General features: G+C 44.4%; 2 protein-coding genes across 3 annotated transcripts in view; one reads left to right on the forward strand and one right to left on the reverse strand.

Moving 5' to 3' along the window:
- FBXO10 (F-box protein 10) overlaps positions 1-16,337 on the reverse strand; it is a 168,387-nt gene that overhangs the window by 45,642 nt on the left and 106,408 nt on the right. The window lies entirely within an intron of this gene.
- On the forward strand, positions 7,708-15,058 carry SLC25A51 (solute carrier family 25 member 51). Of its 2 annotated transcripts, none has more exons than XM_083719634.1 (2): positions 7,708-7,915; positions 12,222-15,058. In XM_083719634.1, exon 2 carries the CDS (start codon positions 12,259-12,261, stop codon positions 13,138-13,140), a length of 882 nt encoding a protein of 293 aa, XP_083575760.1. In that variant the 5' UTR covers positions 7,708-7,915; positions 12,222-12,258; the 3' UTR covers positions 13,141-15,058. The 2 variants fall into 2 exon arrangements, with proteins under 2 accessions (XP_083575760.1, XP_083575759.1); XM_083719633.1 differs by having other exon boundaries at positions 7,724-8,073.

Below are 16,337 nucleotides of genomic sequence, written 5' to 3' on the forward strand. Positions count from 1 at the left end.
TGGCCAGGGGTACCTTTACCTTTATCTATCTAGATACAAATACATTCTGATGACCAATTTGGGAGCTTGGACAGACTTGGGTGGAGAAGTCTGTGCTGTAAAGACCTAGTTAATCTGGGTTTTGAGATGTGTTGTATACAATAGGTTAAAAAAGATAGGTAAAGGACCCCTGGACAGTTTAGTCCAGTCAAAGGCTACTATGGAGTGTGGTGTTCATCTCGCTTAATATCTAGCAGATAAGAGAACATACTGTGAAGCTGGTAGTGTAATTTATGTCTCTCAGACTAATATCAATGTACTTATTTGTAATACAGTGGTACCTTGGTTCTTCCATTCCGGAAGTCCATTCCAAAACCAAAGCGTCACAGAACCAAGGCACGTTTTCCCATAGAAAGTAATGCAAAACGGATTAATCCTTCCAGACTTTTAAAAACAACCCCTGAAACAGCAATTTAACACAATTTTTACTATCTAACAAGACCATTAATCCATAAAATGAAAGTAATAATGTACTGTACTATTAAATAAATAAGACAGTATTGTAGATGATAAAAAGTAAAATTACGGTAAGTTTTTTCTTACCTGCACTGATGAGGGTCAGTTAGGGCAGCTTCCGATGCTCCTATCCAGTATGGGCACCAGCGCAAATTGTGAAATGTAGAGGCTTAGCCATCAGATGGCAGCAGAACCTCATTTCCTTGATTGATCAGCATTGATTACATAAGATGTAGGAAGGGATTAATACCTGCGAAACTGGAAATCAAGGTAGCTCTCTCCAAGATGTTATAATCCCTATGTAAGTGCTGATAGAATTGTGGTAGTAAAGTTTGCCAAGAGAAGAATGGCAAAATAAGCTATGGCAAAACTGACCGGAAAGCTCAGGAACCAAGAAGACCAAAACTTAAAGAATGGGAAAGATTTATAATTTACTTGAGAGGCCACTGTAAGGAGATGAAAACATTAGCAGGATTGCAATAACACTTGTAATGCAGAAGATATTATGGATAAAAAGGAGAAACATGAAATTTGGATGCTGAAATAATATGCAGTTGAAAAGGTTTATAATAGGACACAATGAAGCGGAATGTGGGAGGTCTGGAGATTCAGAGAAATCTCCAAATATGGATATGTATTTTGTATTGTTGTAGCTCTGTACTTGGAAAATCAGATTAAAAATATTACAATAAAAAATAAAAATAAAGTTTGCCATGCTGATGCAATTCTAAAGCAGTAGTTTTCAAACTGTGTTCCGCATGATTATAGGAGTCCACAGAAGTTTACGGAGGGTTACTTACATATGGTGTATAACTGAGCGGAAATACAGCTTTTCAAAACGACCGATCTTCTCATGCAATGCAGAGCTGCAAGAAAATGTGGGCATGCATTCATTGCAAGGATATTCCTCTGCCAATGGAAATGACAACAAGTACAAAGAGCACAAAGGACGTGGGTGGCGCTGTGGGTTAAACCACAGAGCCTAGGACTTGCCGATCAGAAGGTCGGCAGTTCGAATCCCCGTGATGGAGTGAGCTCTTGTTGCTCGGTCCCAGCTCCTGCCAACCTAGCAGTTCGAAAGCACTTCAAGTTGTTGTTGTTGTTTAGCCGTTTAGTCGTGTCCGACTCTTCGTGTCCCCATGGACCAGAGCACGCCTGGCACTTCTGTCTTCCACTGCCTCCTGCAGTTTAGTCAAACTCATGCTGGTAGCTTCAAGAACACTGTCCCACCATCTTGGCCTCTGTCATCCCCTTCTCCTTGTGCCCTCCATCTTTCCCAACATCAGGGTCTTTTCCAGGGAGTCTTCTCTTCTCAAGAGGTGGCCAAAGAATTGGAGCCTCAGCTTCATGATCTGTCCTTCCAGTGAGCACTCAGGGCTGATTTCCTTAGAATGAATAGGTTTGATCTTCTTGCAGTCCACGAGACTCTCAAGAGTCTCCTCCAGCACCATAATTCAAAAGCATTAATTCTTCGGCGATCAGCCTTCTTTGTGGTCCAGCTCTCACTTCCGTACATCACTACTGGGAAAACCAGAGCTTTAACTATACGGACCTTTGTTGGCAAGGTGATGTCTCTGCTTTTTAAGATGCTGTCTAGGTTTGTCATTGCTTTTCTCCCAAGAAGCAGGCGTGCAAGTAGATAAATAGGTACCGCTCCGGCAGGAAGGAAAGTAAATGGCGTTTCCGTGCGCTGCTCTGGTTCGCCAGAAGCGGCTTAGTCATGCTGGCCACATGACCCGGAAGCTGTACGCCGGCTCCCTCAGCCAATAAAGCGAGATGAGCGCCACAACCCCAGAGTCGGCCACGACTGGACCTAATGGTCAGGGTTCCCTTTACCTTTACAAAGAGCACAGCCTTTTCAGTTTTGGCACCAATATGTTTCAGTGCCCTCCCTCTCATGGTACCTATGTCCACCTGGCTTCATTTCTTACTTTCCTTTAGGTGGTTTTGTTTCAAGAGGCATTTGGCCCTACTGCTTTGCTGGAATATCTGTTCTTTTGTTTGTTGCTTTTATAGTCAGACTACATTTATTGTTCATTTAAAATTGTCTCAATGAACAATAAGTGTGTTTTTCAGCAGAAAGTTGAGGTGGAAATGCTGAGAGATACACAGTGCTTTTTCTATTTAAAAAATGTTTAGGGGTACTCATTAGAAGAAAATCCCTAAGGGGGGAAACAGCCCAGTGAGGACTGAGTTTGCTCAGCTGACTGCTGCTGTACAGAGGAAGAAGGGAAAATGGAATTGAGGGGCTTGAAACTGCAACAGTAGCATTCTACAGTGTCAATATTTTTTGTAGATCCCACTTTTGCCTGATAAAACTAAATTAACTGTCTTTTGGGCAGGACTTTGTACTTGCAGTTTGTACTTACTGCCTTTTGCACGTGCAAGTACATTCTAGTTTTTCCAGTTTAACAAGTTAAAGCATGGGGGTGGGGAATAACACTTGCGGTCACCATCAACAAATAGCAGCAGAGTAAAAAAAACCCCAAACTGGTTAACCTTCCTTTTTATGTTTGTTACAATCATTTCCAGTGTGTTCGTTGCCGTTGCTTTGAACAAGTTTCAATTTGTTAGCTGATCCACATATAATTATGGCGAGGCAGAGTACAGTAGTACCTCGGGTTACATACGCTTCAGGTTACAGACTCCACTAACCCAGAAATAGTGCTTCAGGTTAAGAACTTTGCTTCAGGATAAGAACAGAAATCGTGCTCCAGCGGCACGGCAGCAGCAGGAGCCCCATCAGCTAAAGTGGTGCTTCAGGTTAAGAACAGTTTCAGGTTAAAAATGGACCTCCGGAACGAATTGAGTACTTAACCTGAGGTACCACTGTATAAATAATATAAATATAATCAGTGCTTTTTTCTTTTAAAAATGTCTAGGGGTACCCTCATTTTGATTCAAGAAAATCACCATTTTATAGTTAAAATTGGGGAAAATAAATACAGTAAATGGTCAAAAGGACAAAGATTCACAAAATGTTTAGGGGTATGCGTACCCCCAGAAAAAAAGCACTGAATATAATAAATAAATACATATGAAGACCTTGGGGAAAATATTTTAGAAGTCACAGACAAAAAACAAAGAAACAGGCAGAACAAGGTCATTTGAGCAGTCTGTGAGGCTTTTGGAATTATTCTTTGCATCACACTTTTTCGTCTTCAGTTTGACTGCTCCAGAAATGCTTTATAAGCAAGGAAAGACTGTTTCTGGGAGAATATCTGGTGCTTAAACTTATTTGCTGGTAGTTTCAGTCTTCCTGAAGACAGCGGACTAATTTAGATTTGGAACTGTGCCTTGTTTAAACAGTCTCTGGTTGTAAAGACAAGCAAGAAAGAGAAACAACAATGGAGACTCTGCTCTTGGAAATACTATCCTCCTTCTTCTTAGTATTAGTCAGAACCAGCAGGATTGGACCCTGTGCCCCTTGATCTAAAGAAGAGAATTAAAGAAAAACATAATAATGCTTGCATTAGCAATGCTGAAGATTAATTTTAGATAACACACAAGGCTCAGTAGAAGCTAAAGTTCATGCTTATCTTAGAACATCAAGTAATAAAATATTCCACTTCTTAACTCTTCAATCTCCTCAGTAGGGAGTAAACTGAGTTGCCAACACAGACTTTACGGAAGTGAAATACTTTACCAATGCAGTAATTCAACTGGTTGGTTGTGCTTTTTTTAAAAAAAAAAATGGTCTTTTTTGTCAGAAAAGGTGACAGATGGATAAATATTTGTGCCCCACTATAATTTTGTTTGTTGCATTTCACATTAATCATCACTATCTGTGTAAACAGGGGCTGCCCACTGCTATGGGGGGACTCCCTGTAGACAATAAGATCTTATTTTTGTGTGAGAGAGAGACACAGACAGACAGACAGACAGACAGACACAGAGAGAAACCTCACAAAGTTGCTGCAGCGCGATTGCTGACAGCAGTGAGACCTTGTCAGCATATAATAGCTGCACTCACTCTGCACTGGTTGTTAGCTTGCTACTGGGGCAAGTTCAAGGTGTTACTATTAGCATATGAAGCCTTTAACAACTTGGGACCAGTTTACCTAGGAGACCTCCTTACCTCACAGGTGCCAGCTCAGAATTGGCACCACTACAGGTGACATAAATACCCATTCCACATTTGTAAGAACTTCATCGTTCAGTGTTGCAACACCTGCACTCTGCCCGTTGAGATCAAGCAAGCACTCTTGCTGCAATCTTTTCGGCACCTGCTCAAAACATTCCTGTTTAAGACAAGCCTATGCAGCCAGATGCTTAGTAAAGTCAAAGTAACTTGTAATCTGTTACAGTATTTTAACTTCTGTAAGTTTTAAAAGGGGTGTACGGGACGCGGGTGGCGCTGTGGGTTAAACCACAGAGCCTAGGACTTGCCGATCAGAAGGTCGGCGGATCGAATCCCCGCGACGGCGTGAGCTCCCGTTGCTCGGTCCCTGCTCCTGCCAACCTAGCAGTTCGAAAGCAAGTCAAAGTGCAAGTAGATAAATAGGTACCGCTCTGGCGGGAAGGTAAACGGCGTTTCCGTGCGCTGCTCTGGTTCGCCAGAAGCGGCTTAGTCATGCTGGCCACATGACCCGGAAGCTGTCTGTGGACAAACACCAGCTCCCTAGGCCTATAGAGCAAGATGAGCGCCGCAACCCCAGAGTCAGGGGTCAGGGGTCCCTTTACCTTTACGGGGTGTTACAGGAAGGGGTAGCGGGGGAAACGTCATGCTCCTCCTGGGGTAGTTGGTCCACCTTTGTTCCCAACACTACATTCACCTCTCATCTGTGGCTCCTAGAAGCTGCCAGCATGCAACAGCAACCACACCTCGGCAGAGGTGACTTTATGAGTTTGAGTTTGTAGTCTCTGTTTGAATTTGTGATCCTTGTCAGAATACATGCTTTTGAATGGATTAGTATTTGTTACTACTGACTATTGATTTGTGAGTAGGGATCACTCCCACTATTGAAGCTTACATTGGCCTGAGTTCTAGGCGTGTGTTTTTTCCTGGTACACCTCAGGAGAAGGCATGGACTGGCTGGCTAAACCAGGTGAGGGAAGCTGATGGGTCTCAAACCCTCAGGAGTTAGGGACTTCCACTACATGCAAAGACAGGCTCCGGCACATAGCTGTCAACTTACAGATTTGAAAATAAGGGACCAGCAGCCAAAATAAGGGATTTTAGTCAACCAGCTCCTAAGCCAAAGGCAGAAAGCCCAGCCAGCCCACCAGCCAAACAAAGCCTCAAGTGGTGGTTCCCACAGCGCAGCAAACCGGCAAAAGGGGTGCAGCAAGGAAAACCACTGTCACCTCTCCGCTGGGAAGCGCTGAGCAAAGGCAGGTCCCCAGGCAACGCGGCTGATTTGATCAGCACAAGGCATGCAAGCTCCACCCCTCAGTCATTCTTAGACTTCGCCAAGCAACACAGTTGGAGCCTCCCTCCTCCCTGGCCGGCAGGGAGGGAGGGAGAGGAGCTGCTTCCTTTGAAACCCGGGAAATTTAAGGGACATCATCAATAAGGGACAGCAGCGGGACACGGCGCTGGGATAAGGGACTTTCCCGCCAAATAAGGGACGGTTGACAGCTATGTGCTCTGGCAGATTGCACAGATGAGACCAATAGTGGGTCCAATGGTCAAAAAGGTTTCTGCACCTGCTGTAGAGGGAGGGAAGTGAGGGGCAGGTGGGGCTTGTCAACCTGGGAAGGTAGCTTACCTAGAAGATGGAAAACCCTGATCCTAAACCTCTGCTACCTTGTGGGATATTTTGGGGAGAAGAAAAGGCTCAGGAGTAAACCCTACACAAATCCAGAGTGGAATCCCTAAGATGGTTGGATGGCACCTTATACAACTCCTTGCGGCAATTCCTGCTGCCAAACATATTGCTCTGCTTTCCTTTGGACCACATCAGCAAGGCCAAGAGCAAGGTCTGAACAGCCCAGGACCTCCATACACACTATCCAGGGAGACGGGTGGCACTGTGGTCTAGACAACTGAGCCTCTTGGGCTTGCCGATCAGAAGGTTGGCGGTTCAAATCCCTGCGATGGGGTGAGCTCCCGTTGCTCTGTCCCAGCTCCTGCCAACCCATCAGTTTAAAAGCACACCAGTGCAAGTAGATAAATAGGTACCACTGCAGTGGGAAGGCAAATGGCATTTCCATGCCCTCTGGTTTCCATCATGGTGTCCCATTGCGCCAGAAGCGGTTTAGTCATGCTGGCCACATGACCCAGAAAGCTGTCTGTGGACAAACACTGGCTCCCTCAGCCTGAAAGCGAGATGAGCACCACAACTCCATAGTCGCCTTTGACTAGAGTTAACTGGCCAGGGGTCCTTTACCTTTACACACTGCCCTGGCTTGCGCCTTGGGAAGGACATTTTGGTGCTGCTATCACAGCAGTTTGACTTCACCCCTAGAGACCTATTCCATTGTCTCTCGAGAAGGACTGATGCCAACATATTTTGTAAGAAGGGTTCTGGGGAAAGAGAAGTGGGAAGAGAGAAAGGAGGTTTAGGACAGACAGTAGCATTTCATTCTTTTGCATAATATATGAACAAAACTTTTGCGTAGGTGTCACTGTTAAGTCGTGGGTGAACATATCAGACACCACAGCAATTCTTCAAACAGCTCTTGTTTATTCACAGGCCAGGACAGAACTGAAGGGTTCAGCCAGCCTGCTTATATAGAGCTCCACTATAGCGCAACAGTAACCACTTTCTGTAACTATCCAATCGCTGAACGTCACTTTCAATCCCTTATTTGCATATGTGGACCTGAGTGAAAACTATCTACAGTATCCCTCTGCTGGCCCAGGGTGGGAACTTCAGTACATAACAGTCACATTAACAGGTACTTTATTTTCCATATTGCCTGCAGCAGTGATGCCTCTTTCTGAATATGACCCATTTGTTTGAGTGATTCTGCGACTTGAAAGCTTCGAAGAGGAACTTTTAACAGAAACGTATATTTAAAAAATATGAATTTTCCTTTTCCTATTTTGTGTGTAAACCGCTTTGGGGCTGCTGGCCTTCAGAAAACCGCAAACCAAGCGGCTTATAGATCCTACGAAGTAAATACAGTAAACAGATAAAGTTGCCCTGCTCGAACAGCCGGAAGGGGGCGCTCCTTCGAATCCCTCTCCGCGCATGCGCTTTCCGAGGAGGGGGGGAGTGACAGAGGCGGCGCCTGTCACGTGAACGCCGTCCTCCTCCTGACGTCACGCGTCTTTGCGTCAGGGCGTGGCGAAGGTCCCGCTCCCCGGCCGGTTCCCGCGGGGCTGCCGCTGTCAGAGCAGTTGCCGAGAGCGGGAGCCTTCCTTCGCGCGCGCGGGGCCGGGCTGGGCTGGGCTGCAGGACGCGCGCGTGCACGTGTGCACGTGAGCGCGCGCGATTCGGGGCATCCTTTCGCCGCCATGAAGCCCCGGCGGGTGAGTGTGGAGTCAGCTGGGCTCGGAGGTAGGAGTGCCTAGTGGTTAGAGGAGGAGGAGGAGGAGGAGGAGGAGGAGGGCGAGATGGGGACCCGGGCCGGGCCTTCCTCCTCCTCCCCTTCCTGCGTGTGGCCGGTGCCTGCTGACCTCGGGCAAGGGTAAGGCCAAGGCCCTTCCGGACCTCTGGCTGCAAGGCGGGGCTCCCTTGCTTTCCTGCCGCCTTCCTCTCGCCGTCTCGCTTTCCTCCCTGGCCTCGCCTCCGGGTTGCGGGGGGTGTTTTGCTTTGCCGTTGTTGCGGAGGAGAGGTCGGGATCCTCTTTTGCTTGGGAAGGCAAAATATGAAATAATAAGAATAATGTTTCCTTTTGAAAGGCACAGGGGCAGAGCTGGCAAAATAACAATAACAATAATAATAATAATAATAATAATAATAATAGTAATGATAATATTTTGCTTTGAAAGGCGCAGGGGTAGGGCTGGTGAAATACTATTACTACTACTACTACTACTACTACTAATAATAATGTTTCGTTTTGAAAGGCACAGTGGAAGAGCTGGCAAAATAATAGTAGTAATAATAGTAATAATAACAATTAGTAATGTTTTGCTTTGAAGGGCGCAGGGGCAGAGTTGGCATAATAATAATAATAATAATAATAATAATAATAATAATAATGATGATGATGTTTGCAGGGGCAGGGCTGCTGAAATACTACTACTACTAATAATAATAAGTAAAGTGTGGGAACACCCCCCAACCCCCACCCACATATTTTCATGCACATAAGGGACATTTCCTGTGTTTGTTATGGTAGACGTGTGTTAGCAATACATATAATACATTTGTGGGGAGGGAACCTCAAAGAGAAATATTTTGATTCCCAAATGAATTTGAAGAGGATTTCCTTCCTGCCAACTTGCAGGGCTCAGGCTGCTTGGTACCCATGAAGTAGCTGGCAAAAGAACTTTGGTTGAGGGTGTGGGGTGCAGGGAGGGGAGGAGAAACAGAATATATATATATATGCATGTGAATGGAGGATTTTCAATACAATGACTTAACCGGTCGGTACTCACATTCACTTTTCAGCGGGTGAGTCATAAGGTCCAGACATGCAAAATCTTATATACACCTCTGTTATACCCAATTGCAATTTAATGTATTCCTGTTGTGTTTTATGATTTCCCTGATATTGTAAGCGAGCCGGAACTGGTCTGTGACCGTAATAATAAAAAATTCAATTCAACACCAGCACAGAGGGCATTGGCTTTCCACACCAGGGCTAAAAAGAATCGCAAACTCAAATCTTTCCACAAAAGTAGTTGGTCGGATTTTCCTGCCTTCCTCACAGCAGCTCAGTTTTTCACAGACTGGCTAGACTGTGTGCACAGTTTAAAGCACATTCCCCCTCCCTCCCCCCAAATAATTCTGGGCACTGTAGTTTGTAGAGGGTTGCTGAGAATTGTAACTCTGTGAAGAGTAAACTACAGTGGTACCTCGGGTTAAGTACTTAATTCGTTCTGGAGGTCCGTTCTTAACCTGAAACTGTTCTTAACCTGAAGCACCACTTTAGCTAATGGGGCCTCCTGCTGCGGCTGTGCCGCCGGAGCACGATTTCTGTTCTCATCCTGAAGCAAAGTTCTTAACCCGAGGTCTGTAACCTGAAGCGTCTGTAACCCGAGGTACCACTGTACAGGTCCCAGAATTCTTTGAGGGAAAGGCTGTGCTTTAAAGGTCTAGTGTATATGCAGCCTCATCATCGAAGGATGAAAAGAGGCGTTTGGAGCAAAACGTCTGAGTTCCCTCCCCATTTCAGGAGGGGAAAGAGAAAGAGAACAGCTGTAGAACCACTTGTCAGGAGGAGGGCAGAGGCCTGGGCAGGAGTTGGCAAGGTTTACCCCACCTGGGCTGGTTCACTCCAGCGGAGATACCTCTTTGAGCCAGATTTCTGGCGTCTGCATCGGCGCAGAGGCGATTTCCGGCGCCACGGAAGCGAGTCCTCGTGCCGTGCTGCGCCAGTTTAGCACAGTGCGCGGGGACCCACTGAGCAGGCTGCTTGGTTTGGGGGCGGCTCGTGAACCGGTTAAACGGCCCCTTTGGCTGCTTGTGGCCCCTGGGCCTTAGGTTGGCGACCCCTGGGCTGGGGAATGGAGAAGGAATCTGTGGCAGATGAAGTCTGCTGCAAGGAAATAGAACTTAACAGACTGAGGAAAATAAAGTAGAAGTTTTAAAATGCTGACGGCTGCTTCTGTTCAGTCAACTAGGAACGTGCTTGGGTGGCAAGATTTAAGACGCACCAGCAGCAGTTTCCTGCAACTTGTGTCCTGATGCACAGAAAATGAAATATATTTATCACATGACTGGTGGCCATAGTGATCTGCTTAGTCTGAGAATATATGAGGAATGACTCAATTGGTAGAGCATGAGCCTCTTCATCCCAGGGCCATGGATTTGAATCCCACATTGGGTGAAAGATTCCTGCGTTGCAAGGGGGTTGGACTACATGACCGTCGTGGTCCCTGCAAGTCTCTGATTCTGCTATGCAGATTTGTTATTGATGGTTACATTTTAAACATCGAAAAAGAATGAGTAATGGATTTGGCGGAGCTGCTTAAAAGGAAAATGATGTCGGTTTAAATAAAAACGGCGAAACATTGGAGCTTTTCCTGGCTAGGCTCCAACTCTTTTAACCAGATGCAAATACTTGGTTGCTATGTGGGTAGACTCTTGTAGATGAGAAAAATTCCTCAGATAGTAAACGAACTTTGCACTGGTTGCTGGAAATATATTAATGTAGCCACCAGCTGTACCACCTTGGGGGTACAGTTCTGTAAGTGGGGTGTCGCTGGGGGGGAAGACACACTCTCTGGTTTCTAACCACTTCATCTCAGTTGACAGAAGGGCCTCTTCAGATGATTATAATGCAAGGGCAGATTGATGTGGCAGCAGAGATTCTTCCAGGTACCTAAGCCTCAAGTTATGTATTGGATAATCTTGTTACTAGCCTGTGCAATAGAGTAGAGCATCTTGGACCAGCCATTTCTCCCTTTCCCAACTGCCACTCCAGATACTGCCCAAAAAGTACATGAACATTCCCAGTGCTTCTCTTTTTAACATGCCCTTTAAGACTCTGCCTTCTTTGTGAAAGTGATTATTTGGAGAAAGTTGTTTACCCAGAGCTCTGCAAGAAGAAAGTAAGAAAATGAAACTGTTTGGGAACTCTGGTGAAACTTGGAAGCAATTTATCTGTTTGCTGAGCTGAGTGAAGTGCGAGTAGATAAAAGAAGATAGCAAGCAGTAAGAAAGGGAACTAGCCTTGCGGGGTTCTGTTTTTCTTTTTGAAGAGAATGGTTTGCATTATACATGTTTTCTGTCCATGGAAGACTTAACTTTTCTTCCCAGTTACCTTCTGTAATTAAATGCACTATGAATTTTATGATAATGGTCCCTGCCAGAGAAACCTGAAATTAACTTTGTGTGGACCTAAGATAGTTCTGTGTGAAATGCAGGAATTAAATTCCATCCTAAAAAATCCAGACATGGGGTGTCAGTTGAGATGGCATGAGGTGAAGTTTGCCTAAGCTTGATCAGACTACTAAAAATTACTTTAAACTTTTCTTTGCTGACTTCAATATAAATATTTTCAGTGCGATTCATACTATTACGGGGGAAAATAGTTGGCCCAGACATGTCCATATATGTGGGGGGGGGGGGTGAGTTTTCAAATTTAAACAAATCCATCCAAATTATTTAAATTCAATACATTTTCCCAAAAAGTGATTACTGTCTTTTTCGCTCTATAAGACGTACCAGACCACAAGACACACCTAGTTTTGGAGGAGGAAAACAAGAAAAAAAATATTCTGAATCTCAGAAGCCAGAACAGCAAGAGGGATCGCTGCGCAGTGAAAGCAGCAATCCCTCTTGCTGTTCTGGCTTCTGGGATAGCTGCGCATCTTGCATTCGCTCCATAAGACGCACACACATTTCCCCTTACTTTTTAGGAGGGAAAAAGTGAGTCTTATAGAGCAAAAAAATACGGTCCCGTTGCAAGCATATGTCCATTAAATTCCTGATGTTACCGCTTCATTCTTCTTCTTTGATCACCTTCTCAACCTTCTATTAGTTTTAATCCATTTTCATAGCCAGCCGATTTTGGCTCAGACATGTCCTCAATGCTTTTAAAGCCAGGTGTTCCCCTTTAACTCAGTGTTTAGGGTAGTTGGGGTCTTTCAGGGGGGAAAAATGCGTAGCAAAGTACATAAAACTAAGCCGAGTTATGTACAGCTTTGTTCACTCTTTCTGTAGGAGAAGAGAAGTCAGCTGTGAAGACAGAACAAGCAGCATGATGGATTCAAAAGACCTTGTCCTGAACAAATCAACAGCAGACCAAGTCGGCCACCGCATTGTAAAAGTTAGCTCAGGCAAACATTACTTCTGTGGTTATTGTGCAGCCATCACAAATGTCGCCGTCACCTTCCCCGTCCAGAAAGTCCTCTTTCGGCAGCAGTTGTACGGCGTACGAACCAGAGATGCGGTACGTCAGCTGCAGAAAGACGGGCTCAGGAATCTGTACCGTGGGATCCTTCCACCCCTCATGCAGAAGAGCACAACCCTGGCGATCATGTTCGGCCTCTATGAGGACCTCTCTTCCGTACTCCTGAGGCACATGAGCGCGCCTGAAATCTTGACCCGCAGCTTGGCAGCCGTGCTTGCTGGGACCACGGAAGCGGTCCTGACCCCCTTTGAGCGCGTCCAGACACTTCTGCAGGACTACAAACACCACGACAAATTTACAAACACTTACCAGGCGTTCAGAGTTCTCCGAGACCATGGGGCCAGGGAATATTACCGGGGCTTAGTGCCAATCCTCCTCCGGAACGGCCCTAGCAATGCCCTCTTCTTCGGTCTCAGAGGACCTATCAAGCAGTGTTTGCCTGAAGCCACAACTTACAGTACTCACTTGATCAATGATTTTATTTGTGGAGGTCTGTTGGGTGCTATGCTGGGGTTCCTCTTTTTCCCACTGAACGTAGTAAAAGCTCGCATGCAGTCACAAATCGGCGGGGAATTCCAGTCTTTTCCCAAGGTTTTCATGAAGATTTGGCTGGAGCGTGACAGGAAACTGACGCACCTCTTCCGAGGGGCCCATCTGAATTATCACCGGTCTCTGATTTCTTGGGGAATAATCAATGCGACATATGAATTCTTGCTCAAATTATTGTGAAAAGTGCTTGTAAAGTTCATTTTCTCAGTTGGACGCCAGACACACACAGAACTGTCAATTTCCAGGGAGAAGTCAAACACACTAATAACACTGAACTCCAGCATAATAGTTAATCCGTAGGTAAAGATGCCAGTTTTAAACAGTGCCTACTTAGCTCAAAATGTATTCAGTCATATTAATGGCCTTTAAATCTGTGGGTGCGAGTGAACTGTACCGCTAGAGCAATTGTTTGAAAAGTTTCCTCGGATATGCCTGAAGATGGATTCATTTGCTCCAGATCACCATCAACTATTCTCACACTCCTGGTGATCCAGAGAATGCACTTTGAAGAAATGTGTAAATGGGCGGAAAACTGATATTTAATTTGTCGCTTGGCCCTTTCGGAACAAACAGTGGCATGCTGTAATAAACTCCCAAGATATTTCAAGTCTCCCCTTCCCCACTTTTTAAAAAAAATTATTCTTCCTTGAGCAGAGACTGCCAAATTTTCAAGAGAAATCCTTTCCCCCAAACCTTAAGGTTCTGTAAAAGTTGTCAAATAGCTTTTGCTAGACTGTTGATGCAAAGCAACACCTTGTCGAGATTTCGTATTAAATTTCAGAAACGGAATTCACTGTAAGCTCAGCGGTGGGAGTATCTGTTTAAAAATAAATAGGTGTGTGTGTTGCTGGAAAGGTGAGGAAAGCTTTTAAGTGTCCTTCATGTTACACTGCCACCTGACTTGTCAATGTGGTCTTTTGTGTGGCTCTTTATACTACTAAGTTTTGTTGCAAGTGAATATACTTCTCTGAAGGGTTGCTTTAGGAAGGATGGTGCGAATGACAATTGGTGCAATCCAACCAAAATTATGCATTTTCCCCATTGAATTATCTCCCCCCCCCAGTGATATTTAAACTGCTTTAGCTTTTTCGGTGGGTTGTGGTCTATTTGTTAATACTTTCTACAATTCTGGCATAGCTAATTGGTATGTGCCGTCACCTAAACTTTGAATGCTCTAGTTAAGCAAGGCTTTGTGTGCTTGAATGAAAATGACTTACCCAGGTATTGCAATTTTCAGGCTCTTTCACTGTGGTTGAATAAGGAATTTAAATAGCTCCTTTCACACGCTGCTCAGGCTTGTTTTATGTTGGGAATGTGCCTCATGCACGGCTCCTTCACCTGTATCTCATTCAGTATAGAATCAATACAGGTAGGTCCAGTTCATGAGATCCGTCCACTCACTTTACAACAGAGAAGTTGTTGACTCAGACCTTGCTTCATATAAATATATATATATATATATATATATATAACTTGCATCAGGCGTGCGAACTGGCCCATAGTTCGGTACGAAGGACCATGCATGTATGTAAAAAGGACATAAGCTTCTGCAAGCTGATTTTCTGTGTTTATTCAATCATGCTAATAAACATTTCTCTGCGCATTGGAATTCAGGTAAGAAGCAAAATATGAACAGAAGCAACCTAAGAGGTTTCAAGTCAGAGAGGAAAGCATGTCTGAATATCAAAATAATGCTCTTAATGGGGTGGGGGAGGGTGAAATTATTTTGTATAGTTTTTTTTAAATGCAAATAGGAGTTAATATTTTCCTTATTTGTGGTACACAGGAAAGCTTTCCCTAGCTGAATTGATAATCCTCCAAGCGTTTATCCTCAGAGTGAGGGTTTTTTTTAAAGTGGAACTAATATCTCACTATTGAGATGGTGTGGTGTTTTTTGTTTTTTACTTTATGTTGCCTGTTGTCAACCTGAAAATTGCCCTTCAACAGCAGTTTGTGAACCTATTTATCCTAATTCTTGATTCTTGTACTGTACCAGTGTATGCTGTTTAGCCTCACAGATTGCCAAGCACAAAATGAAAGAATGTTTGATATTTTGAATGTTGTGATGATCTGCATTTAAATAAAATGTCTGTTGGAATGTTTAGCTGGTAAAATCTGATTTTACCAGTGTGTTTTTTATTTTTTTGATATCTTTCCCTTGATGGAATAAACAAACATGAATTTATTTGCTGCAATGAAGTAGACTAGCATTTTTCAAACATCTTACAAGCTTAGTCCATGTGAGATTAGAAGTATCTTGAACACTTGAAAAAGGAAGGCAATGAAGAAGATTGTTCTTGTTCTCAGACTTCCCTTTTTTCTTCTCAGTTTATATTGCATTGTTAGAAAATAATTGCATAAATAGCATAATGTCCATGAGTGAGTTTTGGGGTGCGGAATTCTTTATAACAACATGGCAGAGTAGAGACTATACTACCATATTTAGGATTACAGTCAGGAAACATTCTCCGTAATAATAGCCATAGCCATCAGCTGGGCAATAACACAAGAGTTAGGTACCACCATGGTAAATGTCTGCCTCTTGCCCAGTGGCAGTGAACCCCATGGGGTTCAAATCTCGCTACAGCCTCGCTGAAGTTAGAACACAGCCCTCGCTCAACAAGGCCTTGGCTACATTCAGCAGGAAGGTTGGTAGTACAATAGCTTTGTAAACAAGCATTTTGGTTTCCCTGTGAATGTCCTGGTCCTCAAACACTCTGCACTTCAATCAGGAGAAAGCTGCACTCACAGAGCTCAGGCGATGCTGGATTTCGTCTTCCAAAGCAACTACTCTATTCTTAACTTTAAAATGATAAGCGTAATGCTGGTGGTCAACAAAAGAGGTTCAAAGACTCTGAAGGCTACAAAAATGTAGTATAAACACCAGTAACTGAGAACCACTGGCCTACGAGGGCTCCAGTTAGAGAACAGCCTTTACGAAAGGTGTTGGGGGCTTTGAAGATGCTCAGACTCAGGACGAAAGGGAGAAAGGTGCTAAGAGGAAGGCACGCTTGGCAAACCCTCACCGTGATCAACTCCCGTTGGAAACATCCCCACTGTGGAAGGATGTGTGGATCCAGAACTGGCCTCTACAGTCACGGACTCACTTTTAAAACCATATATGTAAGACAATCTTACTCAGCTACGGACGATTGCCAGAGAAGAAAGAAGACATTCAGCAAAACAGATGCATCTATTTTCTTCTGGTTTCCCAAAGCTAGCTGCTGTAAGTTCCAAAACTATATGATGAGACTGGATCTTCTGCTGTTGAGTCTGATGGCATTAAGGTCTGGCTAGGCATTAGTGATTTTATCCAAAAAGAAGGCCACAAAACTATCACGGCAGGTCACAGGTTCTAAGCGTTCTAATTGTGGAAA

This window comes from Podarcis gaigeae (assembly GCF_964106915.1).
Source record: "Podarcis gaigeae genome assembly, chromosome: 17".
NCBI classification, from domain to species: Eukaryota; Metazoa; Chordata; class Lepidosauria; order Squamata; family Lacertidae; genus Podarcis; species Podarcis gaigeae.

Coding starts and splice junctions, on each gene's coding strand:
- SLC25A51 (XM_083719633.1), top strand. CDS start 8,000: ATGGGGACCCGGGCCGGGCCTTCCTCCTCCTCCCCTTCCTGCGTGTGG. Junction 8,074..12,221: donor CCTGCTGACCTCGGGCAAGG/GTAAGGCCAAGG, acceptor CTCTTTCTGTAG/GAGAAGAGAAGTCAGCTGTG.